The 25,133-nt window shown below is 41.6% G+C and overlaps 1 protein-coding gene across 1 annotated transcript in view; it reads right to left on the bottom strand.

Moving 5' to 3' along the window:
• The window catches only part of NDNF (neuron derived neurotrophic factor), a 49,989-nt gene that overhangs the window by 11,919 nt on the left and 12,937 nt on the right, over positions 1 to 25,133 (bottom strand). The window contains exon 2 of the mRNA XM_070791011.1: positions 5,601 to 5,789. Coding sequence (XP_070647112.1) covers positions 5,601 to 5,789 — 189 coding nt within the window. The remainder of the gene's footprint in view (positions 1 to 5,600; positions 5,790 to 25,133) is intronic.

Raw genomic sequence — 25,133 nt, 5'->3', positions numbered from 1 at the left:
CCTGAATTCTTTTTTTCTCATATAATTGAATTAATGCATTTATGTCTGCTCTGGGTCTTTGTTGCAGTGTGTGGTCTTTGCCTAGTTGCAGCACAGTCTGTTGAGGAGCACAGGCTTCTCACTGAGGTTGAGTCTCCTGTTGCAGGGTATGGCCTTGAGCTTTAGCTCACTCGGGCTTTAGCAGTCGTAGCTCCCAGGCTCTAAAGCGCTGGCTCAGTACTTGTGGCGCACGAGCTTAGCTGTTCCATGGCATGTGGGATCTTCCTGGAGCAGGGATAGAACACCTGTCTCCTGCATTGGCAGGCAGGTTCTTTGCCACTGAGGCACCAAGGAAGCCGCAGCCTGAATTCTTAACTAAGTTTTAGAAATAACTATTTTCTTCTGAGTTTCCCTGGTGGCTCAGCTGGTAAAGAATCTGCCTGCAATGCAGGAGACCCAAGTTCTATCCCTGGATCAGGAAGATCCCCTGGAGAAGGAAATAGCAACCTGCTGCAGTATTCTTGCCTGGAGAATTCCATGGACAGAGGAGCCTGGTGGGCTATAGTCCACGGGGTTGCAAAGAATAGGACACAACTTAGCGACCAAACCAAATCTTCTTGCCATTTTTCCTTTCCTAGATAATACTGAAAATTTCAAACTTAGGGTGTCTAATCCAAACTTCTCATTCTCTCCCCCAATCAGCCTCTCTTGTCTCTTCTCAGTAAATGACAACCCTAACCTTCCAGTTACTCAGGACAAACATTTTAGAGTCATTCTTGATGTTTTCTTTCTCTTCCACTCCACATACACTGAATCAGCAGACATTTCTTGGCTTCGTCTTGAAAACATAGCGACTCTATCACTTTGTTCCACTTTCTCTGTTAACATCAGATCCAAGTCATCGTTTTTTCTTTCTTGAGCATTGTAGTAGCCTTCTGAATGGTGTTACTTCTACTTTGAGCTCCTCAGTTTATTTATCTCCTTCCAGAAGGCAATATCCTTATAAGCCTAAATCTGAACACACTTGCTACAAGCCCCCCAAGAGCTTGTTTCATTCAGAGAAAAAGCCACAGAACTTGCCGTGATCTGGGTCCCCAACCAAACCTCTAAACTCGGCTCCTCCATCCATTCCCTTCTTTACTCAGCTCCCTGCTCTCTTTGGAGTATTTATGGCACACTATTGCCTCAGGGCCTCTTACTTGTTGTTCCTCCACCTGAGATGTGTGAGTTGGTCCAAAAAGAAGTCTGAGTGTTGAAGAATTGATGCTTTTGAACTGTGGTGTTGGAGAAGACTCTTGAGAGTCCCTTGGACTAAAAGGAGATCAAAGCAGTCAATTCTAAAGGAAACTAACCTGAATATTCACTGGATGGACCAATGATGAAGATGAAGCTCCAATACTTTGGCCACCTGATGCAAAGAACTGACTCATTGGAAAAGACCCTGATGCTGGGAAAGATTGAGGGCAGGAAGCAATGGGGACAGCAGAGAATGAGATGGTTGGATGACATCACCAACTTGATGGACGTGGGTTTGAGCAAACTCTGGGAGATAGTGAGGGACAGGGAAGCCTGGTGTGCTGCAGTCCATGGGGTCACAAAAAGTAGGACTCCACTGAGCAACTGAGTGACAACCACCTGAGATGCTCATCCTCTGGCTGTTGATCTTACTTGATCAGTCACTGCATCACTTCCCTTCTCAAGCACTATCTCACCACAGACCTACTCTGACTCTTTATAGAAGATATTACCTTCCTACTTGTGAAGTTCTCCTACTCTTTTCTTCAAAGCACTTATATCACTACCTGATGTATTACTTATGCATTTGTTTATTTTTTTTAATTTTCCACCTCGCCTGACTAGAATGCATACTATAAGAGGGCAAAGCATTTGGTTCAAAACTTAGGGAACAAAATAATTCTTCATAAATATTTGTTCAGTTAATTAATGAATAGGTTTAGCTTTTTGCTTTCGGAAAAAAAGTGCTTAACTGGTCAGAGAGCCTGAAAATTCCTCAGTGGTGGGATCTCTGCCAATGTCACGGTCATGTCATTATCCCTTTTGCTTTCTGTGCTTGGACCACGTAGGGCTTCTTTTGTTTTCCAGACTCAATCCCATCTTTGAGCCACTGGGATGTTTTCTCTGCCTGAAACACACCCTTTAGTCCTTACTAATATATATGAAAAAGTAAATAATTTTAATTGAAATATAGTTAATGTACATGCCTTTACTCTGTGTCACTTCTTCACTTCACTTTCTCTTACTGGTGTGGCTCAGGTTCTCTCACATTCTCTGAGTGTCCTACACTTTTCACTTGGGGCACCTGTTTAATTTGTGTAATGTATAAACATACATTTATATTATTATTTGATTTATCATTTTCCCGACAAAGGCCCATTTAGGGTTCATTTTCCATGTCATTTTATTCCTAGCATTTAGCACAGATTTCTGCATGCAGAAGGTCTTGATAAACCTTTTTAATTAATGAATTACTAAACGAATAAATAGAACAGAAGAATCATAACACCCACCTTATTCTAGCCTGAAGATACCTATGCTTAGAATCTACCTGAAGATACAAAATCTGAATGGAAATATATGTCCCCCCCCCACCCCATTCAAAGATGAATTAGGAATTGGAGGGTGGACTTAGGGCTGTAGAAGGACAAATAAAGTGAGGCCCCTATAAAAGTAAAAACAACTTGTTTAGAATAAAGATAGATGATCATCCAGGCAAAATAACTAGATGATTGAATTGTTCACAGTATGGAAATTTTATGTACCTTAAGCATCCATAAAGATGGGGGTCAAATGGTTTAATTTTCAGTTCAGTCAGATTTGGACAGTAGAGTTTTGTTCCTTTGGCCAGGTTGCATAGGTGATATTAAGCACATAAATACAACTGAACCTATCTACATTACAAAGAATTAGGTAAGACAAAATAATTTCTTTAGCATCATGTAATATAAAAGGTATTCAAAATTTTCTGCTTTTGTTTTTGGTTTTTACGTGGGTAGCAGAGCTAACCCGTGCTGAAATCCATGTGCAAGTTCATTTATTATCCTTCTCATTTCAGTCAAGAAAGTAGTTTGTTTCCCAAAGTAAGCAACTGTGTCTTAGTAACTTGAATACAGGCCATAAGCAACCAATAACAAAGAAACAATGCCTGCATTCCACAAGGTAATCATTATACGTATAAAACTTCAGGGAGTCCCTCTAAGTCAACATTTTCATATGGAAACACTTATGATTTAGGGATAAAAGATAATCTGAATAAACTTCAGCAATTTGACAAACATGTATTGTCTACCAGGCACAGCACACTTGTGGAAGGGAGCTGCGATCAGAGACGATAGGATATGATTTACGAGCTTCAGGTATTCACTGGCTAGTGAGAGAGGCCGAAATGTGTTAAATATGCTCCAAATTATAATGCTGGAGTGAGGGATAAACACTCCATGCACCATTTAGACTCTGGAATTTATGTATAAACATAAGAATAATTAATGAATCTGTTTTCTTTTGCTGTTCTTTGCTGCCAAACTTTATCTGGAATTTCATCTTTAGCTGTAATATCAACAATGCCTATGCGTATCTCCTGTCACATGTTTTAGCTCTAGAAATGACTGTGGCTTCAACTCTTTAACTAGTGCAAGTTAACATTACATCCAAATGGAGATATCAAAGTCTCCAATCATTGTTTGTGGAGAAGAAAAGACTGAAAGAATGAACAAATGAAAAGACTGAAAACACAGGAGGAAAGGAGCATGTGTTGTTCTGAAATGTCTTATAATAAAAACTTGTTACTTGGAAGGAAAAAAATGTAATTTTAAGACAGCTCTTAAAACCAAAACTTATTTAATTTTTAAGAGACTGGAAGATCAAGGATAAACTATTTATTTGATTAAGTGATATGATTACATAATAAAGAATGCTGTCTTTTCAAGAATGCTGCAAAGCAGTGTACAAGTCCATATGGGAAATCAAAGAAATCGTTAAAGAAAAATTTGGATTCACTCAAAAATTTCAAGAGACAAAAGGATATAAAAAGCAAAATGGTTTGGCATGAATTCAGCTGATATTTAAGACTAATTTGAATCATTAGAACTGCCTTCCCTGCCCTCCCCTGTTTTCACAGACTAAATCTCTGTAAATACTAAGACATCAAGTTCCTTCAGTGTAATTATCCTTGCATTTTGTGCCTTTACTTATTCTTATGATGTCCTTGAAAGAGCCATAATTATTTTATGTATTACTGACAAATCAGTTCCTAATCTATTACCTTCATTAAAATGAATAATTTCATTCAGGTGGTGCTGAAATGATACCCAAACAACAGGTCACATCAGTCACAAGTAAACTTATTATTTACTCTCATTCAGACTGTCCAGATGGCAACATGACTCTGCCACTCGGTGGAAGGAGAGAACCACCTTCCATTCTTTGTGTCAATCAAAACTGAAGTGACAAGAGAAAAATGCCCTAATGATCTGCTATACCTCAATCTTTGGAAAATGAATTGTTGATGATGACATACAGTATTATCCTTTAGAATACCAAGGCGCCCCAGGTTAAAAGGAGAAATTGTTTTTGAAATATGATAAAAAGGAGTTTGGGCACTGCAAAATAAGTATCTTTAAATATATGTAGTTTATATGATATATATATATATTTGTATGATCTATATGTAATTTTTAAAGGTCAAAATATTTAGAAGCATGATATGAACTCAATTTGTTGATGTTGGTATGAAGATAAATGAGCAGTCACTTCTCATCACTGTTTGGTTTGATGCTTTCAAAACCCTATCATATTGATCAAAGAAATATCCTTATAAGACAGTGTAAACCCTTGAAGAATCACATGTATTAAACAATTTCATTTATCCTCCAGAGTCATGCTTAGAAATTTCCTACCACCCAGAAGAAAAGAAAATCTGCTCTCTCCCCCCAAAAGATCACAGTCAGTGAGAATCAAAGAGCTACCTGGTGACTAGAAGTGGTACTACCATTTTTTTTTCCTTCAGTTCAGTTCAGTCGCTCAGTCGTGTCCGACTCTTTGCGACCCCATGAATTGCAGCACGCCAGGCCTCCCTGTCCATCACCAACTCCCGGAATTCACTCAGACTCACGTCCATCGAGTCGGTGATGCCATCCAGCCATCTCATCCTCTGTCGTCCCCTTCTCCTCCTGCCCCCAATCCCTCCCAGCATCAGTCTTTTCCAATGAGTCAACTCTTCGCATGAGGTGGCTTTTTTTCTTACTTAGAGAAAAATACACAATGCTATTCAGACACTGGGCTTCCCTGGTGCCTCAGATGGTAAAGAATCTGCCTGCAACGCAGGATAACCAGGTTCAATCCCTGGATCAGGAAGATTCCCTGGAGAAGGAAATAGCAACCCACTCCAGGATTCTTGCCTGGAGAATTCCATGGACAGAGGAGCCTGGCGGGCTATAGTCCATGGGGTCACACAGACTCAGACACGACTGAGCGACCAACACTTTCACTTTCATTCAGAGATTGATTGCAAATCATCTAAACTAAGTAAGTCTAAACGTTTACTTTCTTTCTTAGAGACACCCTTTCTGAGTTTATTGATAAAGGAAGTACTGCAGGGAGAATACCTTTTAGGTGTGTCTCTAAAGAGATAACTGCTAATTTCAGCTCCATCTGGAATTACTGACGAATCATGAAAAAATGCCTTGTCTCGAATTTGCATCTGAAAGAGTTCCTCATCTCGAGTAGGCAACTTCTGGGTCCTTGAGCTGAGTGGTAACAGCAGCCACAGCATACACCAGTGGAGAGGCACCATCCTGGGGCGACAAAAATAATTGCTTATGTTAATTCTATAGGCAAAACACTTGGGCAGTTTGCAAACTTTCTGATGGTTAACACTATTTTGGTTTCCACAGAAAGAACTGTATTATGTACTTTGGATACATACACATGAGCTTGAGGGCAACTTTGCTGGTTTGTTTTTCAAAGCATTTCATCGAGTTGATGATGAATTCACCAGAATTTCAGATACTAAACAGATTTTGAAACACAAGAACTCTTGGTGCATTAACTTCATTGGGTATTGAGACAGAAAATCTCCCCTTCAGTATGGCAGAAGTGGTCACTATAGATATCTCCATACAACTGCCTCAAAGCTTGAAATTTGACACAAATCACAGAGACCCATTGAGAGCCAGAAAATTACCACTGCATGGTTATTTTTATTCTTCCTTAAAATTTGACTAAGGATCCTACATATATAGAAATATTCTTAGTCCGCAAATCGAATTTTCATAAATCAGAGATTTTAAGACATTGTAAGTTTAATTTTCTTATAGGTGAAACAATTTGTCCAAAATCACAAGGGGAGCTATTTGCCAGTGTCTAGTATTACAGATTTACCAGACTCTTAAACACAACATTTATATATAAACCTTCATCATATTAAAAAGCAAGCTTGGATTCCCACTTCAAATCAAGAAAGACCATTGGAAAGTTGTATAGTTAGGTCATCTGCCTTAATCTCTGGCAGAGTTATGTATTTACCATCCCAGTCTAGTGTTTTCATTGAGTTACATTTTGGCATTAATCACTGACTTTCCATTAAAAAACATAAACAGTCATGGATCACCCTCTAGGGCCCCTTGCTGGAGGGATGTTTTCAAGGACACCATCTTCTGCATGTTCTTCTGCATGCATCTTCTGCATCTTCTCCCATCTTCTGCATCTTCCTTCCCTGAAGGAAGCTTCAGGTAGGTGAGTTTCTTTTCACATCAAGTGCTTATGAAAGGCTTTGCTTCCTTTGAGGATTTGGTGCCAGTTTTCCTCAGGAAAAAACCTCTGAAAGGAGTTGTTTTCCCTTATCTCTTTGACAACATACATCAGCGAATTCAAGCATTAGGGAAATATATTATTTTTACATTGAAGTACTTTAAATAGTGCGAGAGTCAAATGCAAATATTTACGATAATTTGAGATGATTTGAATGCCAGTTTTGTTTCTAAAAGGCCATTGCTATAGCTATGAGGTCACTTCTACTTAAACCATCACTTGACTTTAATTTTATCTTTCATTGCTGTAGCTATGAGGTCACTTCTACTTAAACCATCACTTGATTTTAATTTTATCCTTCTTTGAGGGCTACCAAAAATATATTCATACAACTGAACATATTTTTTGAGGAGAATATGCTTTTCTTTTTTTTAAATGAGAGTTTGAGAAGTAATTTTTCCCAGTGAGCTTGCTTGCTCAGAAACTTCATGTAACTTGCTTTTTCAAAAGTCGTTATCTATCATTGCTCTGTAATTTTCCATATAAAATATCTGCAGTATTTAAGAGTTATTGTGTGCAAAATACACAGGCATCCCTGGTGGCTCAGAGGTAAAGAATCCACCTGCAATGCAGAAGATGTGGGTTTGATCCCTGGGTCGGGGAGATCCCCTGGAGAAGGAAATGGCAAACCACTGCAATGTTCTTGCCTGGAAAATCCTATGGATAGAGGAGCCTCGCAGGCTGCAGTTCATAGGGTCACAAAGAGTTGGTCAGATATGACTGAGCATACCCACCTGCATGTGCAAAACATGGTGCTAAGTCCATTAACTGCACTATTGCATTTAATCTTCACAGTAACCTTATAAGTATGTACTAGTCTTGTATAAGAATAAACCTCCTTTAACATAAGCAGAGAAAGGATGTAAACCCAGGAGAATCTGACTGCAAAGCCCAAACATTTATCCTTTATAATCTCTCTCAAGAAAGCAATAGAGGTTCTTATTTCCCATCCTTATTTCTCAATTGTATTGAGATTGAATGAAAATTCAATGTCACTAAATGACTGAACGTTAAGAAAGTTGGCTTTTTAGTTTCAGCTCCTAATTAGAAATGTAATCTTAGGCAATTCACTTCACATTCTGGACCTCGATTTTATGAATGGTTTGGATGGAAGGTTTTTCTAAAATCTGAAAATGAACAATGACTGAGCACTAAAATCCTCTTCCCAAATAGCTAGCAGATTCCCTGGTGGTTCGGACGGTAAAGAGTCTGCCTGTAAAGTGGGAGACCTGGGTTCGATCCCCGGGTCAGGAAGATCCCCTGGGGAAGGAAATGGCAACCCACTCCAGTATTCTTGCCTGGAGAATCCCATGGATGGAGGAGCCTGGCCAACTACAGTCCATGGGTCACAAAGAGTCAGACACAACTGAGTGACCTCACTTTCACTTTCGGAATAAAACTAGCCCTCTTTAAGTTTCATTAAATAATCTGTTCCTCAGATACCCAGCTGACTGTCAAGGAGGGGAGCTCCCAAGTGTGGCTGGGGGTGTTAACGGGAGCTCATGTGACTTACTTAGACAAATGTTATATCTATGAAAGATGGCTTGGCAGATCAAAATCAAAACTCAGTGAACCTATTCCAAATAAGTAGGGACATGGTGGAGAAAACTGAATGGAATCTCCACTCATGACACCTAATCCCTCCCCTTCCGATGCCCTTTGTTCTATAGCTAACAAATGTAAAATCCAAATGGGATTTGATACGCTGCTCCTGTAAAAGAGGTGGCAAAGATAAAGAACCTGATAAAGAACCCGCCTGCCAATGCAGAAGACATAAGAGACATGGGTTTGATCCCTGGGTCAGCAAGATCCCCTGGAGGAGGGCCTGGCACCCCACTCCAGTATTCTTGCCTGGAGAATCCCAGGGACAGAGTAGCCTGGCAGGCTACAGTCCACAGGGTCACAAAGAGTTGGACACGACTGAAGTAATTTAGCACACACCCTGTAAAGAAATACTCATTATTTCAACATATATTCAGTTTACTTTTCAGTGGCATCTCTGAAACTGTAGCAGAGGAGTCCAGATAACAAGATACATCTCTTTAGAAATGGTTAGAGTTTGACTTCCATGCCAGGGAAGCACTTGTGTGTGAGATACTCAGGTGTATTTGCCCTAGAACCACTCAAGGGCAGCCTTCTCTCATTAGCCCTGTATTTGCCCTGAAAGCTGTCAACAGCACACAACTGAGCAGGACAAGCTGCCCAATGCCCCAGGATATCTGGGATATTTAGGTCAGCCTCAGGGTTAGATGGCTAGCTAGTTATGACTGGTGGGAATTTTTCCAGCATCCTCAGCTGCCCATGGGAGGAACTTTCTCTTATTAAATCAGCTAATTGTAAGAGATGAATTTTAAATTAATAAGAACAATTTTAATAAATTTTGCTGTGTATGTGATTCATGCCAGGCACTCTTCTAAGTGCTTTATATCTATTATATAATGTTAGCAACAGCCCTATGGTATAGGCAATATTTTTATCTCTCCTCAAAAATAACCAAATTGAGGCTTGGACGAGTATGATCACATAGTGATTACAACACAATATGAGGAATGTAAAGTCTCAGAAGTGACTTTAAGGTAAATATGATTATTGTACATTCCTCAGCATCAGCTACTTAGCGATGTAATGCTAGGTAAAGTGAACAACTTCAGATGATAGGCTTATGCAGAGTAAGTGTTAAAGATAGTTCTCCATGGGACTCTGTACTTGTCTGTGCATAGGTGGGAAGCAGAAGAATTGACTGCTTTCGTTCCAGATTACCATCTTTTCAAGGATGTTTGTGTAATTCATAGCCTTGAAGATAACGCTTCTGGAGCCAAGAGCAGGTGTGATTATTACCCATTATGAAAACCTGAGTTCCCTTAGCTCAGGGCTGCTCTCTTGTAATAATCTCCACTGTATGTACTGGTGCCACAGGTGCCCTTTGAATCATCCTGTGAGATTCGGGGGTCAGGGAGCGAGTGGCAGAAAATGATGCTGCTGTGGATCTGTGGCTCCTGCTATTACTCTGAGTAATAAAGTCCTTTGTCACTGACCCAGGAGTCTCATGCCATCTAACATCCATGAAAATATGGCAGGCTAACTTGCTAGCTCGCAAGGAGGGTAAAATCTCAAACACTTTCCAGGTCTTGACCCCAAGCTTTTACTTGTTAAGTTACTTTACTGGCTTGTTGACTTTACTGGCTCAGGTAGACATTTGTATTTAGATAATCGCCCACAGAGAATAGACTAAACTTTATCTTTTGCTTTCTTTATACAAATATCATATTTCCACAGCTTAAATTTTATCAGGCCACACTTTCTGTTTCTGAAACAGTTTCAACCATTCTAATTGGTACATCAGTTATGGGAAAAACAGACACTTTTCAGAAAAGTGTTTAAAATCAGTATGCTTCCTTTTATTTTTATTGTACTTACAGGAGAAGATGGGTGTTAACTGAACTTATCATTTCACAAGGTATGTAAACCAAACCATCGCGCTGTATGCCTTAAACTTACACAGTGATGTATGTCAATCATTCTTCAACAAAACTGGAAAAAAGTTAGAATGATTCATCCAGACACTGGAATTTATATCTATAGGATTATTGTTTTCAGAATGTTACTAATAGCATTTATCTACTGCTGGGGGAAAAAACATACTCAGTTATTAGGGAAACCTAATAATTTGTTCAATTTGATCAGGTTATGGGCAGAATTTTTCTAACAAAATGTATTTAAAAGGAGCATTGAATATAGTTAACCAAAAAACTATTATGCAGACATATTGTGTATGTTTTTACAATTTATATTCACTGATTCAAGTTTAAAGCTTTATGTAAGCATTGTTTAAAGGATGAAATTTTATAGAATTTTTTTCTCTACCAAAAAAAGTTCTTAAACATTCAACTTAAGAATTAGTCACTTTAAATAAGTAAGGGAAAATACATTCTTAAGAATAAGCTGTGGGTAAGCAAGTCTATAACAGAGTTTTCTTCTAAGATTACAAAAGTGCCCTCTAATGGCATAACTATTCCTTTCATTTCTTTTTGCTCCTTCTAGGTACCTAGAGCTCATCTAGGTTTAAAGTTTAATGTAAATAATATTTCTCAGAATTTCTCTTTCAGAATTATTACTTCTGTAATGGGTAATATGGTGGGTAATCTAGTAAATGTGTCTGCACATCAAGAAATCTTGCTGTGTTTCTACAATCAAAGGTCTATTTCCAACAGAAGTACAATGTTGCTAAGATGACTGCAAATGTTTTTATTTTGCTAGACAGAGTAATCAACTTGGTTGCAAAATGATTCTCAGCCCAGAAAAACTAAGTGGTATTATACTATTAAACTGAGAAGATTGAAACTGTTTCAGTTGTAAAGTTCTGATGAATCAGGTACATGGATGTTAATTCAAAACTCTGAGATTGTTTGTTCAGGCAGAGGCTTTCTCCATATTTGACACACTCCTTCCTATCTTACCTAGGCTGAGGTGAAAAAAGAAAAATGACCTAATGATTTTATATACCTCGGTCTCTAACCTAGATTACTGTCATTTAGATATTGGAGATGAGAAACAGTTTTATCCTTTGGAGTGCTAATGCATCCTAGAGTCAAAGAAGAAATTATTTTTGAAATATAATTGTTCAATGAGGTGTATCATGTATTCTATACTTAGAAATACATAGAAAGGTAGAGAGAGGTTTGGACGCTGAAAGGTAAATAACTTTAAATGTTATTAGTTTATAGGATACATATACACACAGTTAAAGTAAATAATTCAGACACACTATATGAATCCCATTAGTTGATGCTGTGGGTGGGTGTGTGTGTGTGTGTGTGTGTGCGCGTGCGCGCACGTGTGCACGCTAAGTCGCCTCAGTCATGTCCAACTCTGCGATCCTATGGACCACAGCCCGTCAGGCTCCTCTGTCCATGGGATTCTCCAGGCAAGAATGCTGGAGTGGGTTGTCACGCCCTCCTCCAGGAGATCTTCCCAACCCAGGGATTGAGCTGCGTCTCTTAGCTCTCCCTCTCCTGCATTGACACATGTGTTCTTTACCGTCAAAGTTGATGTTAGAGTAAATGAGCAGAGGTTCTAAAAGAAGCACCTTTTATACACGCCATTTTACTTCTATATTTGCTGCCCACTCTCTGGAACGTGAGTGAGCACTACCGCTCTAGGAGGATGGAGAGGGACTGCTTTAAATGTCTGAGGATGTGATGACTGGAGCTGCTTCTCCCACTTGCTCTCCCAGCTTCTGTGCTGGGCCCTCTGTTGCCGGCCCTAAAGAGGGAAAGTGGAGAGTGGACCACAGAAGATGAACTGAGGGCTAGTTTTAAAGAAAATGCCAGTGAAGAGATAGGAAGCATTTGTATTCTTCTAAAAGAGGTAGGGAGTGGAGCAGCTGATGGGTAACTAAAGACACAGAAAGAATTCTAAGACTTTATTTCTGGCATTAACTTGAACTTTTTATTCTATGGGGCTTTCAGTATAGCTAAAAGAAATAGTCAAATTGACCTGGCATATCCTTTTCCCACACACCTTGAGAATTCTAAAATAGTCATATGGTAAGCAAGAAAAAAACTTAAAGGGACCTTGAACAATTTATCAATGTACTGACTAAAAACCCAGGATGACCCTGGTCACCACAGAAAAACCACAACAGGCCGAAAAGCAAATAAAATGCTCCCCAGGGAGTCAGTTGCAGCTCCTCCACTGTCGTTTTGCAAAATTTATCTCCAATTACATAGTCAACTTGGTTAAGCCACTGATTCACTTAGTGAAAATGAAAATGTACTATTGGAAATGGTGTAAACAAGGATAATAAGTAAATAAGTCTGGTTAATTATTTTTTCTTTGAAATATGTATTAAATGCATTTAACCACAAATCCTAATTGAGAATCTTGTCTTAGGAGTAGAGAGATATTTCAAACCACTAAAAAGCTTGCATTTAATATTTATAGACTACTGTTTAGTTACATTATCTTACTAATGTAATAAATTTGCAAGTCTGGTAAATAAAATGTTCTTTCAGGTTTTCGTGGAACTGTCCAAGGCTTTCTGAATAAAAGATGTCGTACAAATTAAGGCATCGTGACCTTTCCCATTTTTGTGGACTCCTCAGAACAGCAGCCACAGCTCTACCCGCCTAGGAGAAACATGATAAAAGCAAATTCCTCCATCACCTTCCCACCAACCAAGGTCCTGCAAATTCCCGTAGAACATGTGAACGTATTTGTAAAAAATGTCATCAAGCTCTTATAGACATTACACGGTATAAGACTTAATAAGATCAGATTCATCAGGATAAATAGGCCACAAGTAGTACACAATCAGAAAATTCGAGTCATTAAGATTCACTTAAAAACTATCCAGTGTGCCCAACCGTGTGTCTGCTACAAACATGAAATAAATTTACAGTGACCAAAAAGAAGGATGAGCATTCTGAATTTACTTGAGACAAATGCATCTGGAATAAATAAAATCTAATGTTTAATTACAGACACTGGAAAGTGCATGATTATAATTTAGTGAGGATAATTTTAAGGAAAGGTCTGCCGCGGAGATTTCTGTTCTTTTCTTTTCCTTTTTAAGTGCAAACATTTAGTCTTTTAACTTCTATTTTTAAACTCGAGGGCATTTGTTTTTGTTTGAATCATCCATGCCACATCTGATAATAAATCTGAAGCATCTGATCTAGCTGTAAAGAAAAAAATGTAGCTTTGGTCAGGGGAAAGGCCCCCCATGTCTGCCAGGATCTGCTCTGTGAGCAAAGAGGGGTGGGTTGTGGCGGGGCAGGGGTGCCAGGGGGTGCTCTGTCTTTGACAAAGTAAGATGCCCATCCTGGCTCTACAGATTCCCTCAAGACAGAAAAAAAAAAGGAAAAAAAAAAAAAACAACTGAATTTCCAGAAGCTGTTTTGTTCTCCTGTCTTTTGTAAACAATGAGAATATTAACTGAAATTAATCGGTTGTCCCTGTAAGTATAGACAGTGTCTGCCATGGCTGAAAATTTGAGGGAAACAGCATATTGTGGTTTGTATGTTTCCATATTTGGTAAGGGTGAAAGCAGCAAGTAGGAGTCAGGGCCCCCGGTCAGCACTGAATGGTTCTCTGCCCAGGCTGGGTAAGCTCCTGTTCCCTGATAACCTCAAATGCAGCTGCAATATTTCCAACTCCTATGGCCTTATAGAGCAGAGCCAGCCTTGGGCACAGAATTCATAGGCTAAAGCTCTCTAAATGCGGGCTGTCATTACAGAGTGGAATGATTATTAAGGGTTTTAGAGTTCATTATGTCAATAATCTATGGATTAAGGACCTTCACAGGCATTTCAATGGCAATGATTCCAACCTCCTCTACCACTTCTCTAAATGATTGCCAACTTTCATTCTGGAAGGAAATTAAATTAGTATGAAAAAGCAATGTAAAATTAAAACATGCCAAAGATCTGAATAAAGTTTCCATTCTGTCATCCCCTCCCCTCTGATCTTCATGGTATGCAGTTCACAGCAGGGCCAAGGCTGGGGCACTTTAATTTTAAAAGATAGCCAAGCCTACATAATAAGAATAGCTTGAAAGAGGATCAGGTTTTAAATGAAGTAACCTTGTACTCCAGCACCATTAATGCCAATAGAATAATGAACAATAGAAACGGCCAAAATAAATGTACTACAGATACAGAGTAGTCTTTGATTTAAGAAGCCAGATTCATTTTACCAAAGGAAGGAGTTAATCTCCTAAAATGCATCTGATAGGTGATTCAAAGGTATGATAAATTCAAAAGCAATTTAGAAGATAATGCAAAGTAAAACTGAAACAAGATTCTAAATCTCCTCCTCCAATCAAAATTTCCTCTGTAGTTACAACTGTAATAGCTGGGCTCATTTTCACTATCTTAGAAACTAATGATTCCTGGAATAATGAAAGCTCCTAAGGGAGGAATAATATGCTCGGTTGCTTTTCTTACTTTAGTTTGGCAGCTAAGCCTTATTTCCTGTTGATCTGCAACAAAATGGAAATGACTTCCCGTGCAATGTTCCCCAAAGTTGTTCATAAACGGCACACGCCATCCTCGACAGAAATTCAGCTGATGGAACGTGGCAATGTGCCAACAGCACCTAGCAGCATCACACATCAGCCTTGAAGATGGGATATGAACTGTCATGGTCAGCAGAGTCCCTGCCGTGTGGAACATGCCAAAAATACCCTGAAAGTATAATGACCTTGACTACCCCCCCATACCGGTCCACTGTTTAGCACTGAGTTGAGTTGATGTTAATTATGCATAAGAGTAAGTGAACATCTACCAAGAGGGAAAGGGTGGCTGAGATTATAAACAAGCGCTAATGAGAGCTGGAGTGAAAAATCCCTAAGAACTGGTGAGGAGAGAATAGGACTCAATGGAAGTAAGAGGAGAAGAATTAACTAGACTCAGGAAAGGGAGATGGAGGTAGGGAGGGCAGGGAATTGATTCAATGGAGAACCGCATCAGGAAGAGTTAAACAAACGTCAGCTGAGCCCCTGCATGCACTGGACGCTGAATGATATGCCACTTATACAAGACTTCCTCTCTTCTTGAGGTATTTACAGTCTAGCAAGAAGTGAGGAAGAAAATATTCTTATGCAGAGGCAAAGAGAGATCATTACGGAACTAATGGCAAAGATCTGTAAAAGCAAAATGCACCTTTCTAAAGGGTGTGAAAACTTAGCTAAAAGACTATAAAGTCCTGTGGTTTACAACCTATGTTTCTTAGCCATTACTGAAATTCCCGGGATGAGTTTTGAAGAGGGTCCTTAAAAGGTCACCTCGTGTGCCTAAGACCATGGAGAAAGACCCCAGAGGCAAGGACAAGTATTTCTTCAAGACAGGCTACTGTTTCAAAAATCACTATTTTCTTTTCCACACAAAATCTCTGTCCCCTGCCATCCCCAAGGTCAGGAAGCATGGTTCAGGGGAAAAACCACAGACTGAGAGTTAAGACACATCCGCCGCGGGCAGGAGAACTATCCATGATGATGGCTTGTTCTCAAGGTACCCTGCGGCTGTGGATCCATCTAGGGTGAGTCCATCCCATCTCTTACAGAAGCCGGCAGCACAGGGCAGAAGCGAGGCTCCTCCAGGACACACTGCAACTTGGGTTCCTCTGTATCTAATTCTCAGGCAAGAAAGAACAGGCTACGGACAGAGTGAAGGAAAACCAGCCTGCTTTTATGGAGACATGGCCATCCACTTTATGAAATGAATGGTTACTGCTGTAGGTTTACCTTGAGAAAGGTTAACCTTTCCACAACCACAGTAACAGCATAGAAGAACACCAGTGTGAAAGTCTATTGGCAAGTCAACCCGATTCTCCTTTCCTGGAGATGATCATTAACACACTAGAAGTGGGTTGTTGTAGACTTACTGGAGATTGGGACTATAGTATATCAGTTACAAATTTGATACTTTTACAGTTATTTCAGCCTATAAACGGAGAAGGCAATGGCACCCCACTCCAGTATGCTTGCTGGAAAATCCCATGGACAGAGGAGCCTGGTAGGCTCTAGTCCATGGGGTCGCTAAGAGTCGGGCACGACTGAGCGACTTCAGTTTCACTTTTCACTTTCCTGCATTGGAGAAGGAAATGGCAACCCACTCCAGTGTTCTTGCCTAGAGAATCCCAGGGACAGAGGAGCCTAGTGGGCTGCCGTCTATGGGGTCGCACAGAGTCGGACATGACTGAAGTGACTTAGCAGCAGCAGCAGCAGCATCCTATCAAATAAATTCCTGTAAAAGCTCCAGGAAAGGAACTTTTCAGGAAGATACTCCATAGATTTCTTAGGACACCAAAAACAAGATATGGTCAAAGGAGCTAAAACTCAAAAGAACGAGAATTTTCTAAATTCTGATTCTATATTCCAAACCAAAGTGGATAATGTGAGAGTCAAACTGTTAGTAGCCCAGCCATGTCCAATTCTTGGGGACCCCACAGCCTGTAGCCCACCAGGCTTCTCTGTCCATGGGATTTCCCAGGCCAGAACACTGGAGTGGGTAGCCACTCCATTCTCCAAGGGATCTTCCTGATCCGGGGATCGAACCCAAGTCTTCTGCATTGCAGGCAGATTCTTTACTGCCTGAGCCTCCAGGTTAATAATATGATTCAAAAGAAATATCCTAGGAATATATAATCTACTTATGAAGACAAAAGTTATATACCCAGACACCAGAGTCCAGTCACGTCCATATCACTCATTCACTGTCTTGTTCCTTAACATATATGCAATGAGTCCTTGCTGCATGCCTGGCACTCTTCTGGGAACAGGGATGACCTTGTGAATCTATGTTCTAGTGTAGGTGACAGCAATATACAGATGCATAAATAAGAAAACACTATTGGCTGGTTTTCATTGCCATGCAGAGAATTAAGAGGCCTGTGGGAAAGATAGCGTGGTGATGCCTACTCTAGATGTACATTTATTTAAATACTTTATTATTTTTCTGGCCGCACCATGTGGTATGTGAAATCTTCTCTGACAAGTGATCAAACCTGTGCCCCCTGCATTGGAAGCGCAGAGTCTTAACCACTGGACCACCAGGGAAGTCCTCTAGATAGTATATTCAGAGAAGATTTCTTGGAGGAAATGGCATTTACTCTGAGATATAAAGGAAAGGAAGCCAGTAAAACAAATGTCAGGGGAAAGAGCATTCCTGGCTCAGAAACAGCAGGTGCAAAGGCCCTAAGGTGGCACAGGTGTGGGTACCGCCGAAAGGAAAAGATATCCATGCAGAACAGAGTGGGTGACGGGGAAAGGTGAGGCAAAGGGAACACCACACACAGCCTTGCAAACCGTATGAACAAGTTAGGATTCTATCCCGAGTGTGATGGAAAGCCCTTTAAGCAGGCCAGGAACCACGATCATGGTTTTAGGACAAACTGTGTCTATTACATAGAAAATGGATTTGGGGGACGGGATCATCGTTAAAGCAAAGACCAAACTCATCTCTGTAAGAGCAAAAAGAACCGATGAAGGGAAAGCTACTACAGTTGTTAACGGTAGACATGCTGATGGCTTAAACCTCATGGCAGAGGTGGAAAGGAGTGGGGAGATTCAGGATGTGTTTAATATGCAGGGTCAACAGAATGTGCAGGTGAGCTGGAGGTAGGGAGTGAGAAATCAAAGGTAACCCCTTGATGATGTGAACCTAGATACAAGAAAAGGACAAAACATAAGTAATGGAGAGATGAAAGAAATCAGAGAGAAAGGAGATTAGTCAAGCAGAATTTCAAGCTGGCATCAAATAGTTTTTGAGGTGTTGGCCGTCTTAGATGCAGTTTTTAAGAGCTAATTTTTATACTAGATAAAGTATTAGAAAAAGGAGAAACATAAAGATACACAGGCCAGGATGGGAAGTAGCTGGATGTGCGGGTTGATTTCAGTTGTCAGGTTGGGAAAAGGTGGTAAGACATTCTGGGGAGAGGCAACACACACACACACACACACTGGGGAGAGGCAACACACACATATGCACACACACACATGCACACACCTGCGCACACACACACATACACGCATACACACTGGGAAGAGGCAACACACGCACACACACATGTGCACACACACGCTCACACACACTGGGAAGAGGCAACACACACACACACACATGCACACACACATACACGCATACACACTGGGGAGAGGCAACACACATGCACACACACACACATGTGTATACATACACGTTCACACACACTGGGGAGAGGCAACACACACACACACGCACACACACATACGCACACACCTGCGTGAACACATATACACGCATACACACTGGGGAGAGGCAACACACACACATGTATGCACACACACATGTGCACACATACACACTCACACACACTGGGGAGAGGCAATACACACACGCACACGCATGCACACACACACACACATACACACATAGACACACCCACCCACACCCACACCCCAGTAGTTGTTTCTTTGAACTTACATTTCGAATGGAAGCACACATGATATTTGAGGCCGCCTACTTTATCAAAAGTCCTGGTAAGGGGCTGTTTTTAGTAGTGAGCGGGAAACCAAGGAAGACAGATATAGAAGTTATGAAGAATATTTGACAAGAAAACACTGCAATTTGGCATATATGACCAGACCTCTTCATAAGCTGTGTCCAAATGCATAGACAAAATAAAACTTAGAGCTTCCTAATGCACCCAAATCTGCCAAGTGTCACCTAATGGATGCTCCCAGGCCCTTTTCTGGCACAGTACAGGAAGTGTAGAGGAATTCCAAGACAGAGGGATAAGATGAGGTGGACTCCACAGGTGTGGGCAAGAGAGAGGCAGGCTGTGCACTCACTAACAGGCAGGAAGAGGCAGTGGAGAAAGCAGCGATGTGACCCAGCGGGTCCCTGGACAGATGCCAAGCTCTGAAGTGTGCCAGTCTGAGGGAGGAAAATGAGCCCTCTTTTCAGACATCCTGTAATACACGTATTAAGCAGTCACTAACTACTGGTTGACCAATGGGCCAGATTTAATAAGGAGTACCTCTTCTGAACTGAGACCATCACTATTTGTTTGGTCCCTGCTGGGTCTCCGTTGCTTCCCCGGGCTTCCTTCCGTTGTGGCGAGCGGGGGCCACTCTTGCTGTGGAGCATGGGCTTCTCTTCGGGGCTGCTTCCCTTGCTGTGGAACCCAGGCTCTAGGGCAAGCAGGCTCCATAGTTGCGGTCTGCAGGCTTACTTGCTTTACCAGGTGTGGGATCTTCCCCAACCAGGAATCGAACCCACGTCCCCTGCATTGACAAGCAGATTCTTAACCACTAGACCACAAAGGAAGCCCCTTGTTGCTGGTTTTTTGTGTTAGTGACAGCAAGGATATAAACCAAAAGATGAAAGCAAAATACTGTAGCAGGATTCTAAAAATCCATCCATCTCTTGACTCATGCATCAGCAACAACCTTGAAACTTTCTGTCCTTCCCATCTATCCCAGGGCAGAAATACTACCTTCTCAAAAGAACTTCAAAATCTAAAAGGTTTTTTTTTAGTTCTACTCATCATACTAATAAAACCAGGTACTTCAGTTATCCGAGTTCAGAGATATTCCTGTTATCAGGACAAACCTGGTTTTAAAACTTGCTTTGGCAATTCTGCCAGCTCTGTCTGCTGAACACATGGGCTGCATCTTCTATAGGTTATGATCAAAGAAATCTTTTATACCCGAGCTTCTAGTGATGTAATAAAAAGTGATATTCATCCACAAGGCAGTGACAACAGAAACCTTTCTAGGAGAGCAAGCATGGTGGAATTGCAGAGCTCACTGGCTGATTCAACAAACAGTTATTGGGCACTTACTCTGTGCTAGGCACTCCTTGAAGTCTGGAAATATAGCAGTGAACAAGATACTTGCGTGAGGTTCTCATGCTTGCAAAGCTTACACTTTGTTGGATTTAAGAGAGGCTCCACATAAAGATTCCTGAGAGCAGGAGTACTGTGATGCAAATGAGAGCGGTGAAGAGGCTGGAGGAGAAGCCACAGAGAGGGGAAGGCTGGAGGGGACAGAGTTAGCTGAGTGGCCGGGAAGACCTCTCTGAGGAAGCGTTGTTTCAACAGTGACCTGATGGAGAGACTAAGCCCTGAAGAACCACCGAATATTGGGCCTAGAGGGGACCTTTACAGATAAGGAAACTGAGGAAGACAGGGGAAGGGCCTGCTTCGTCTCCCGGGCTTCACATTCAGGAATTTGCCTGCATGAACTGGGCTACCCTGTGGCTCAGTGTTAAAGAATCTGTCTGCAGTTCAGGACACTGGGGTTTGATCCCTGGATTGGGAAGATCCCCTGGAGAAGGGCATGGCAAGTCATTCCAGTATTCTTGCCACAGAAAATTCCATGGACAGAGGAGCCTGGTGGGCCACAGTCCATGGGGTCGCAAACAGTAAAACCCTCAGCCACCCAAAGGTTTGCACCCACACGGGCAAGCCTCAGGGACCACAGTGACAATCACATCAGGTGGGGAACAGCTGACCAATGTTAATCCCGAGGTGGGGGGGTGGTGAGGAAGGGCAACACCATGTTTTTTCAAGGTCCATTATCAGATGAAAGAAAGATTAGAAGCTCTGTGGCTAGCCCAGCTAGTCCAGGGGCTGGCAGGGCATGACAGGGAAGGAGACTGGAAAGTGGTGAATTACTTATCTGATAAAGCCGTGAAACTGAACAGAGCACTTTAAAAAGTAGGAGGTGTTCCGACAGAGAAAGGATGCTGCCTGACTTTCCCTAGGGAGATTCCTAATAGGATTGCAGCAGTGTGGTGTTTATTTAGATGGCTTGTTATCTGAGCTCTCTCTGTACACTGTCAGAAAGTGAGCTGGTGTTTATTAAGTGCCTATTGTTGAGTTCCTTCGGGACTTTGAAGGCGGATAAGGCAGAACCACAGTTCTCCTGTAAAAACCAGAGACTTTGGTTCTTCTGTACTTTCTTATCTCACTTGAATTATAGCTATTTTTGGTTTTTTCCTTGTCCCTAAAAAAAAACTCTTCATGAGGCTTATATAACATAGGTTTACCCAAGAAAGTGCCACTTAGACAGAAATTACCTTTTACTCTTTATATCCTCTATGTAGACTTTTTTAGTTCTTGCACAAATAGGCACTAAATAAATATTTGCTTAAATTTACTGCTTTCGAGAAGCTTATAGATGAAAGTAAGGCAAATAACCTCAGATATCAGATGACACCACCCTTATGGCAGAAAGTGAAGAACTAAAGAGCCTCTTGATGAAAGTGAAAGAGAAGAGTGAAAAAGTTGGCTTAAAGCTCAACATTCAGATAACTATGATCATGGCATCTGGTCCCATCACTTTATGGCAAATAGATGGAGATACAATGGAAACAGTGGCAGACTTAATTTTGGGGGGCTCCAAAATCACTGCAGATGGTGACTGCAGCCATGAAATTAAAAGATGCTTACTCCGTGGAAGGTAAGTTATGAACAACGTAGACAGCATATTCAAAAGCAGAGACATTACTTTGTGAACAAAGGTCCATCTCGTCAATTATGGTTTTTCTAGTAGTCATGTATGGATATGAGACTTGGACTATAAAGAAAGCTGAACACTGAAGAATTGATGCTTTTGAACTGTGGTGTTGGAGAAGACTCTTGAGAGTCCCGTGGACTGTAAGGAGATCCAACCAGTCCATCCTAAAGGAGATCAGTCCTGGGTGTTCATTGGAAGGACTGATGCTGAGGCTGAAACTCCAATACTTTGGCCACCTGATGTGAACAGCTGACTCATTGGAAAAGACCCTGAAGCTCGGAAAGATTGAAGGCAGAGGGACAAGGGAACGACGGAAGGTGAGATGGCTGGGTTGCATCACCGACTCAATGGACATGAGTTTGAGTGACCTCTGGGAGTTGGTGATGGACAGGGAGGCCTTGCGTGCTGCGGTCCTTGGGGTTGCTAAGAGTCGGAAGATAATTTGAAATGTCTCCCATTAGAAAGATCCCTAAACGTTCTGGGCCGTGCAAGGCCACTGGGGATGGTTGCTGGCTGCTTCCTCCAGGCTGATTGCTAGCTCCAGACCCATTTTCCTTCCTTTCCCAGGCATCTAACCCTCAACGTGTGGAGTGGCCAACCTGAATCTGGGCTCTGTTACCGGGAACCCTTCCATACCATCGCTACTGTGGGCAAATTAAATAGGTGGGACCACTCTGAACCTTGGTTTCCAAGTTTGCTGTCTGAAAGGGCACAGTACCAGAGACACAGTGCCATTTCAGACAACAGACCTGGCGAGACTGCTGAAGGGCTGCCTTGAAATCGGTGCACACTGGTATTACTTCAGCAGCACTCATCCTGCCAGCTGCTAAACCAGGAACCTCAACATTCCCTGAGGTTGTGATCCCCAGGTTGCATGACCCATCACATCCCGCCCCTCCCCTGCTATATCTCCTCTCAAAGGCGCTCTCTCTTCTCTACCCAAATGTCCAGCACCTTGACATCCACTTACTGACCCTCCCCTGCCTGCTCTCACACCCGTGTCCCCTGGATCTCTCAGTCCTTCTACACAGCACTGCTCGGTCCCCTTGATAAACGAAATCGATTCCATTCTTCTGCTGAAAAAAAAAATCATATGCTTCCCATGAAGCAGAGTCTGAAGGCCACGCCCGCGAGGCCCTTTGGGTCACAGCCCCTCTGCTCCTGCAGACTCACTTCTACACCCTCCCGGCTCCAGGAGGACCTGCCACCCCTGCGGCTGGGGCACCCCCGCCCCCTCTCTGGGGGCAAACTACGGCGCACTCTTCACTCCAGTGTCTGCAACCGCAGAGAAATCGAGCTGTGCACTTTTCTGCGCTCATACTCCTACTGCAAACCATTTTGCATTCTGTCTGTGTGTCTTCTTGAGACCCCAAGGGTGGCAAGCCACGCGCCCCCTCTATAGCGGTGACACAGAACCCACTCCAAGCAGAAGTGCGTGACGTTTCATGGGTGTGTCATGGACAAACGACAACAACACGGACAGTTGTTGCTGCTTTATGGAATCTGTTTCACAAAGGATAATAAAAGCTAAATAGGACACAAGTTATGAAAGCCTTTGACAATTTTCTTTTCCCCAATATCTGATGATCCTGAAGCTTTACTCCTTCCTCCCCGCCAGCAGTTGTTTTGGTAACGACAGCACTAAAGCCTGCTTGCTGCCAAAGAGGATTTGGCTTCTGTGCCGAAGCCAGGACAAAATCACAACAGTAATGTAAAAAAACTGTACTCACGATCCTGTAATCCAGTGATAGGTGGGTGAGACAGATATACCAGCGACCTTAAACAGTGACCATGGTTAAACACTAGATTAGTCTTATTTCCAGAAGAAAGGGGGCACACGAGTATCTTGTTCTGGTAAAATGAAGTAAAAGTATTTAAACTCTTTGGCCTTCAAATCCAAGGCCCAAAACAAACTGTACACTCAGAGCCACGCCTGTGGAGAGAGAACGTTCTTCAAGGACACCGAATATGTGTGCTCGGTCCTGTCTGACTCTTTGCGACCCCGTGGACGGTAGCCGGCCAGGCCCCACTGTCCCTGGAATTATCCAGGCAGGAATATTGGCGTGGGTTGCCATTTCCTGCTCCAGGGGTTATTCCTGACCCAGAGATCGAATCAGTGTCTGGCTCCTGACAATCTAGTAGCTTAGAGACTCTCGTCTTTCGCTGTCTCATTCTCCTGTCTCTTGCTTCTATCAATTCAGGATTATATGTTTCTACAAATACTTGAATTTAAGTTTTGGTTTGTTTTTCTACTCTCTTCCATTCTCCCCTGTCGTGCAATTTTTATGTATGTATTCATTTATTCATTCACATTTGGGGACTGTTAAGAAAGTTACCTAAAATAGAAAATAATCACTGGACTTAGAGGAAGAGGATCAGAATTGGAAAAGTTCTGACTGAACAGTTATTGGTTTTTGTACTTTAAGCAAAAGTGCAAGCCTCTTACTTAATCTCTTTGAGTTTCAGTTCCCTCATCTACAAAATGAAGACAATTATTCCCAGGATTATAATAAGATTAAAAATGGTAGACATGTGTGCTCTTTTAAAAGTAAAGAAAGTTCTGTTCATTAACAAATACTATAAGCCAGCTGTCCAATTTTATTCAACAGCAAAAGACACGTTTTGACTTGCTCTTAAAAGAGAGATATGAGGAGTTTCAGCATCAGATTATTCTACCTTTATTTACCTAATCGATCAGGTAAAAGGTTAGGTTCCTATTGAACAAGAGACTGACTAGAAACACAGAGGAAAGGGTGAGATGTTAAGTTTTTAACAATAATCACACAGACAGTAAGAAATGGTTATTATTCCTTTTGTTACCCTAGATATGCCTTATCTGAAGACATCAATATTGTTTAATAAAAAAAGGTGGGCTATAACTGATTCAAAGGTGAGTGTACGCAGGCTTTTTAGGCACTAGATCCAGCAAAGGCTTTAAGAGGCATGTGTTGAGATGAGAGAGCTGAGGATTAGGCTCAGTTCCCGGGATGTTCTGCATTATTATTTCTGGATTAAGGGATGACTGAAGAACAGGACACTCAAAAGGCAGACGATGCAGACAGGCCTCATAGTCACTTGTAATGAAGAGCTTATAGCAAATTATGATGAAATAATATAAACATATACCCCTAGAACCACTAGAAAGATGACAGCCTACAGAATACTGACCCAGTATGGGAGCTCACACCCACAATTGTTTCATTCCTTCCTCCCCACCTCAAAAGTAAGAGATATAGTTAGGTGTGGCTTTCAGTCTTATTAATATCTTTTTAAGGGAATCATTAAGGAAAAGCTGCAGCTGGTGAGTCTTGGGGGTCAAGGGTGT

The sequence above is a fragment of the Bos indicus genome, chromosome 6 (genome assembly GCF_029378745.1).
Source record: "Bos indicus isolate NIAB-ARS_2022 breed Sahiwal x Tharparkar chromosome 6, NIAB-ARS_B.indTharparkar_mat_pri_1.0, whole genome shotgun sequence".
NCBI classification, from domain to species: Eukaryota; Metazoa; Chordata; class Mammalia; order Artiodactyla; family Bovidae; genus Bos; species Bos indicus.
The sequence above is the reverse complement of the archived record's forward strand: the minus strand, read 5'-3'. Positions and strand labels throughout refer to the sequence as shown.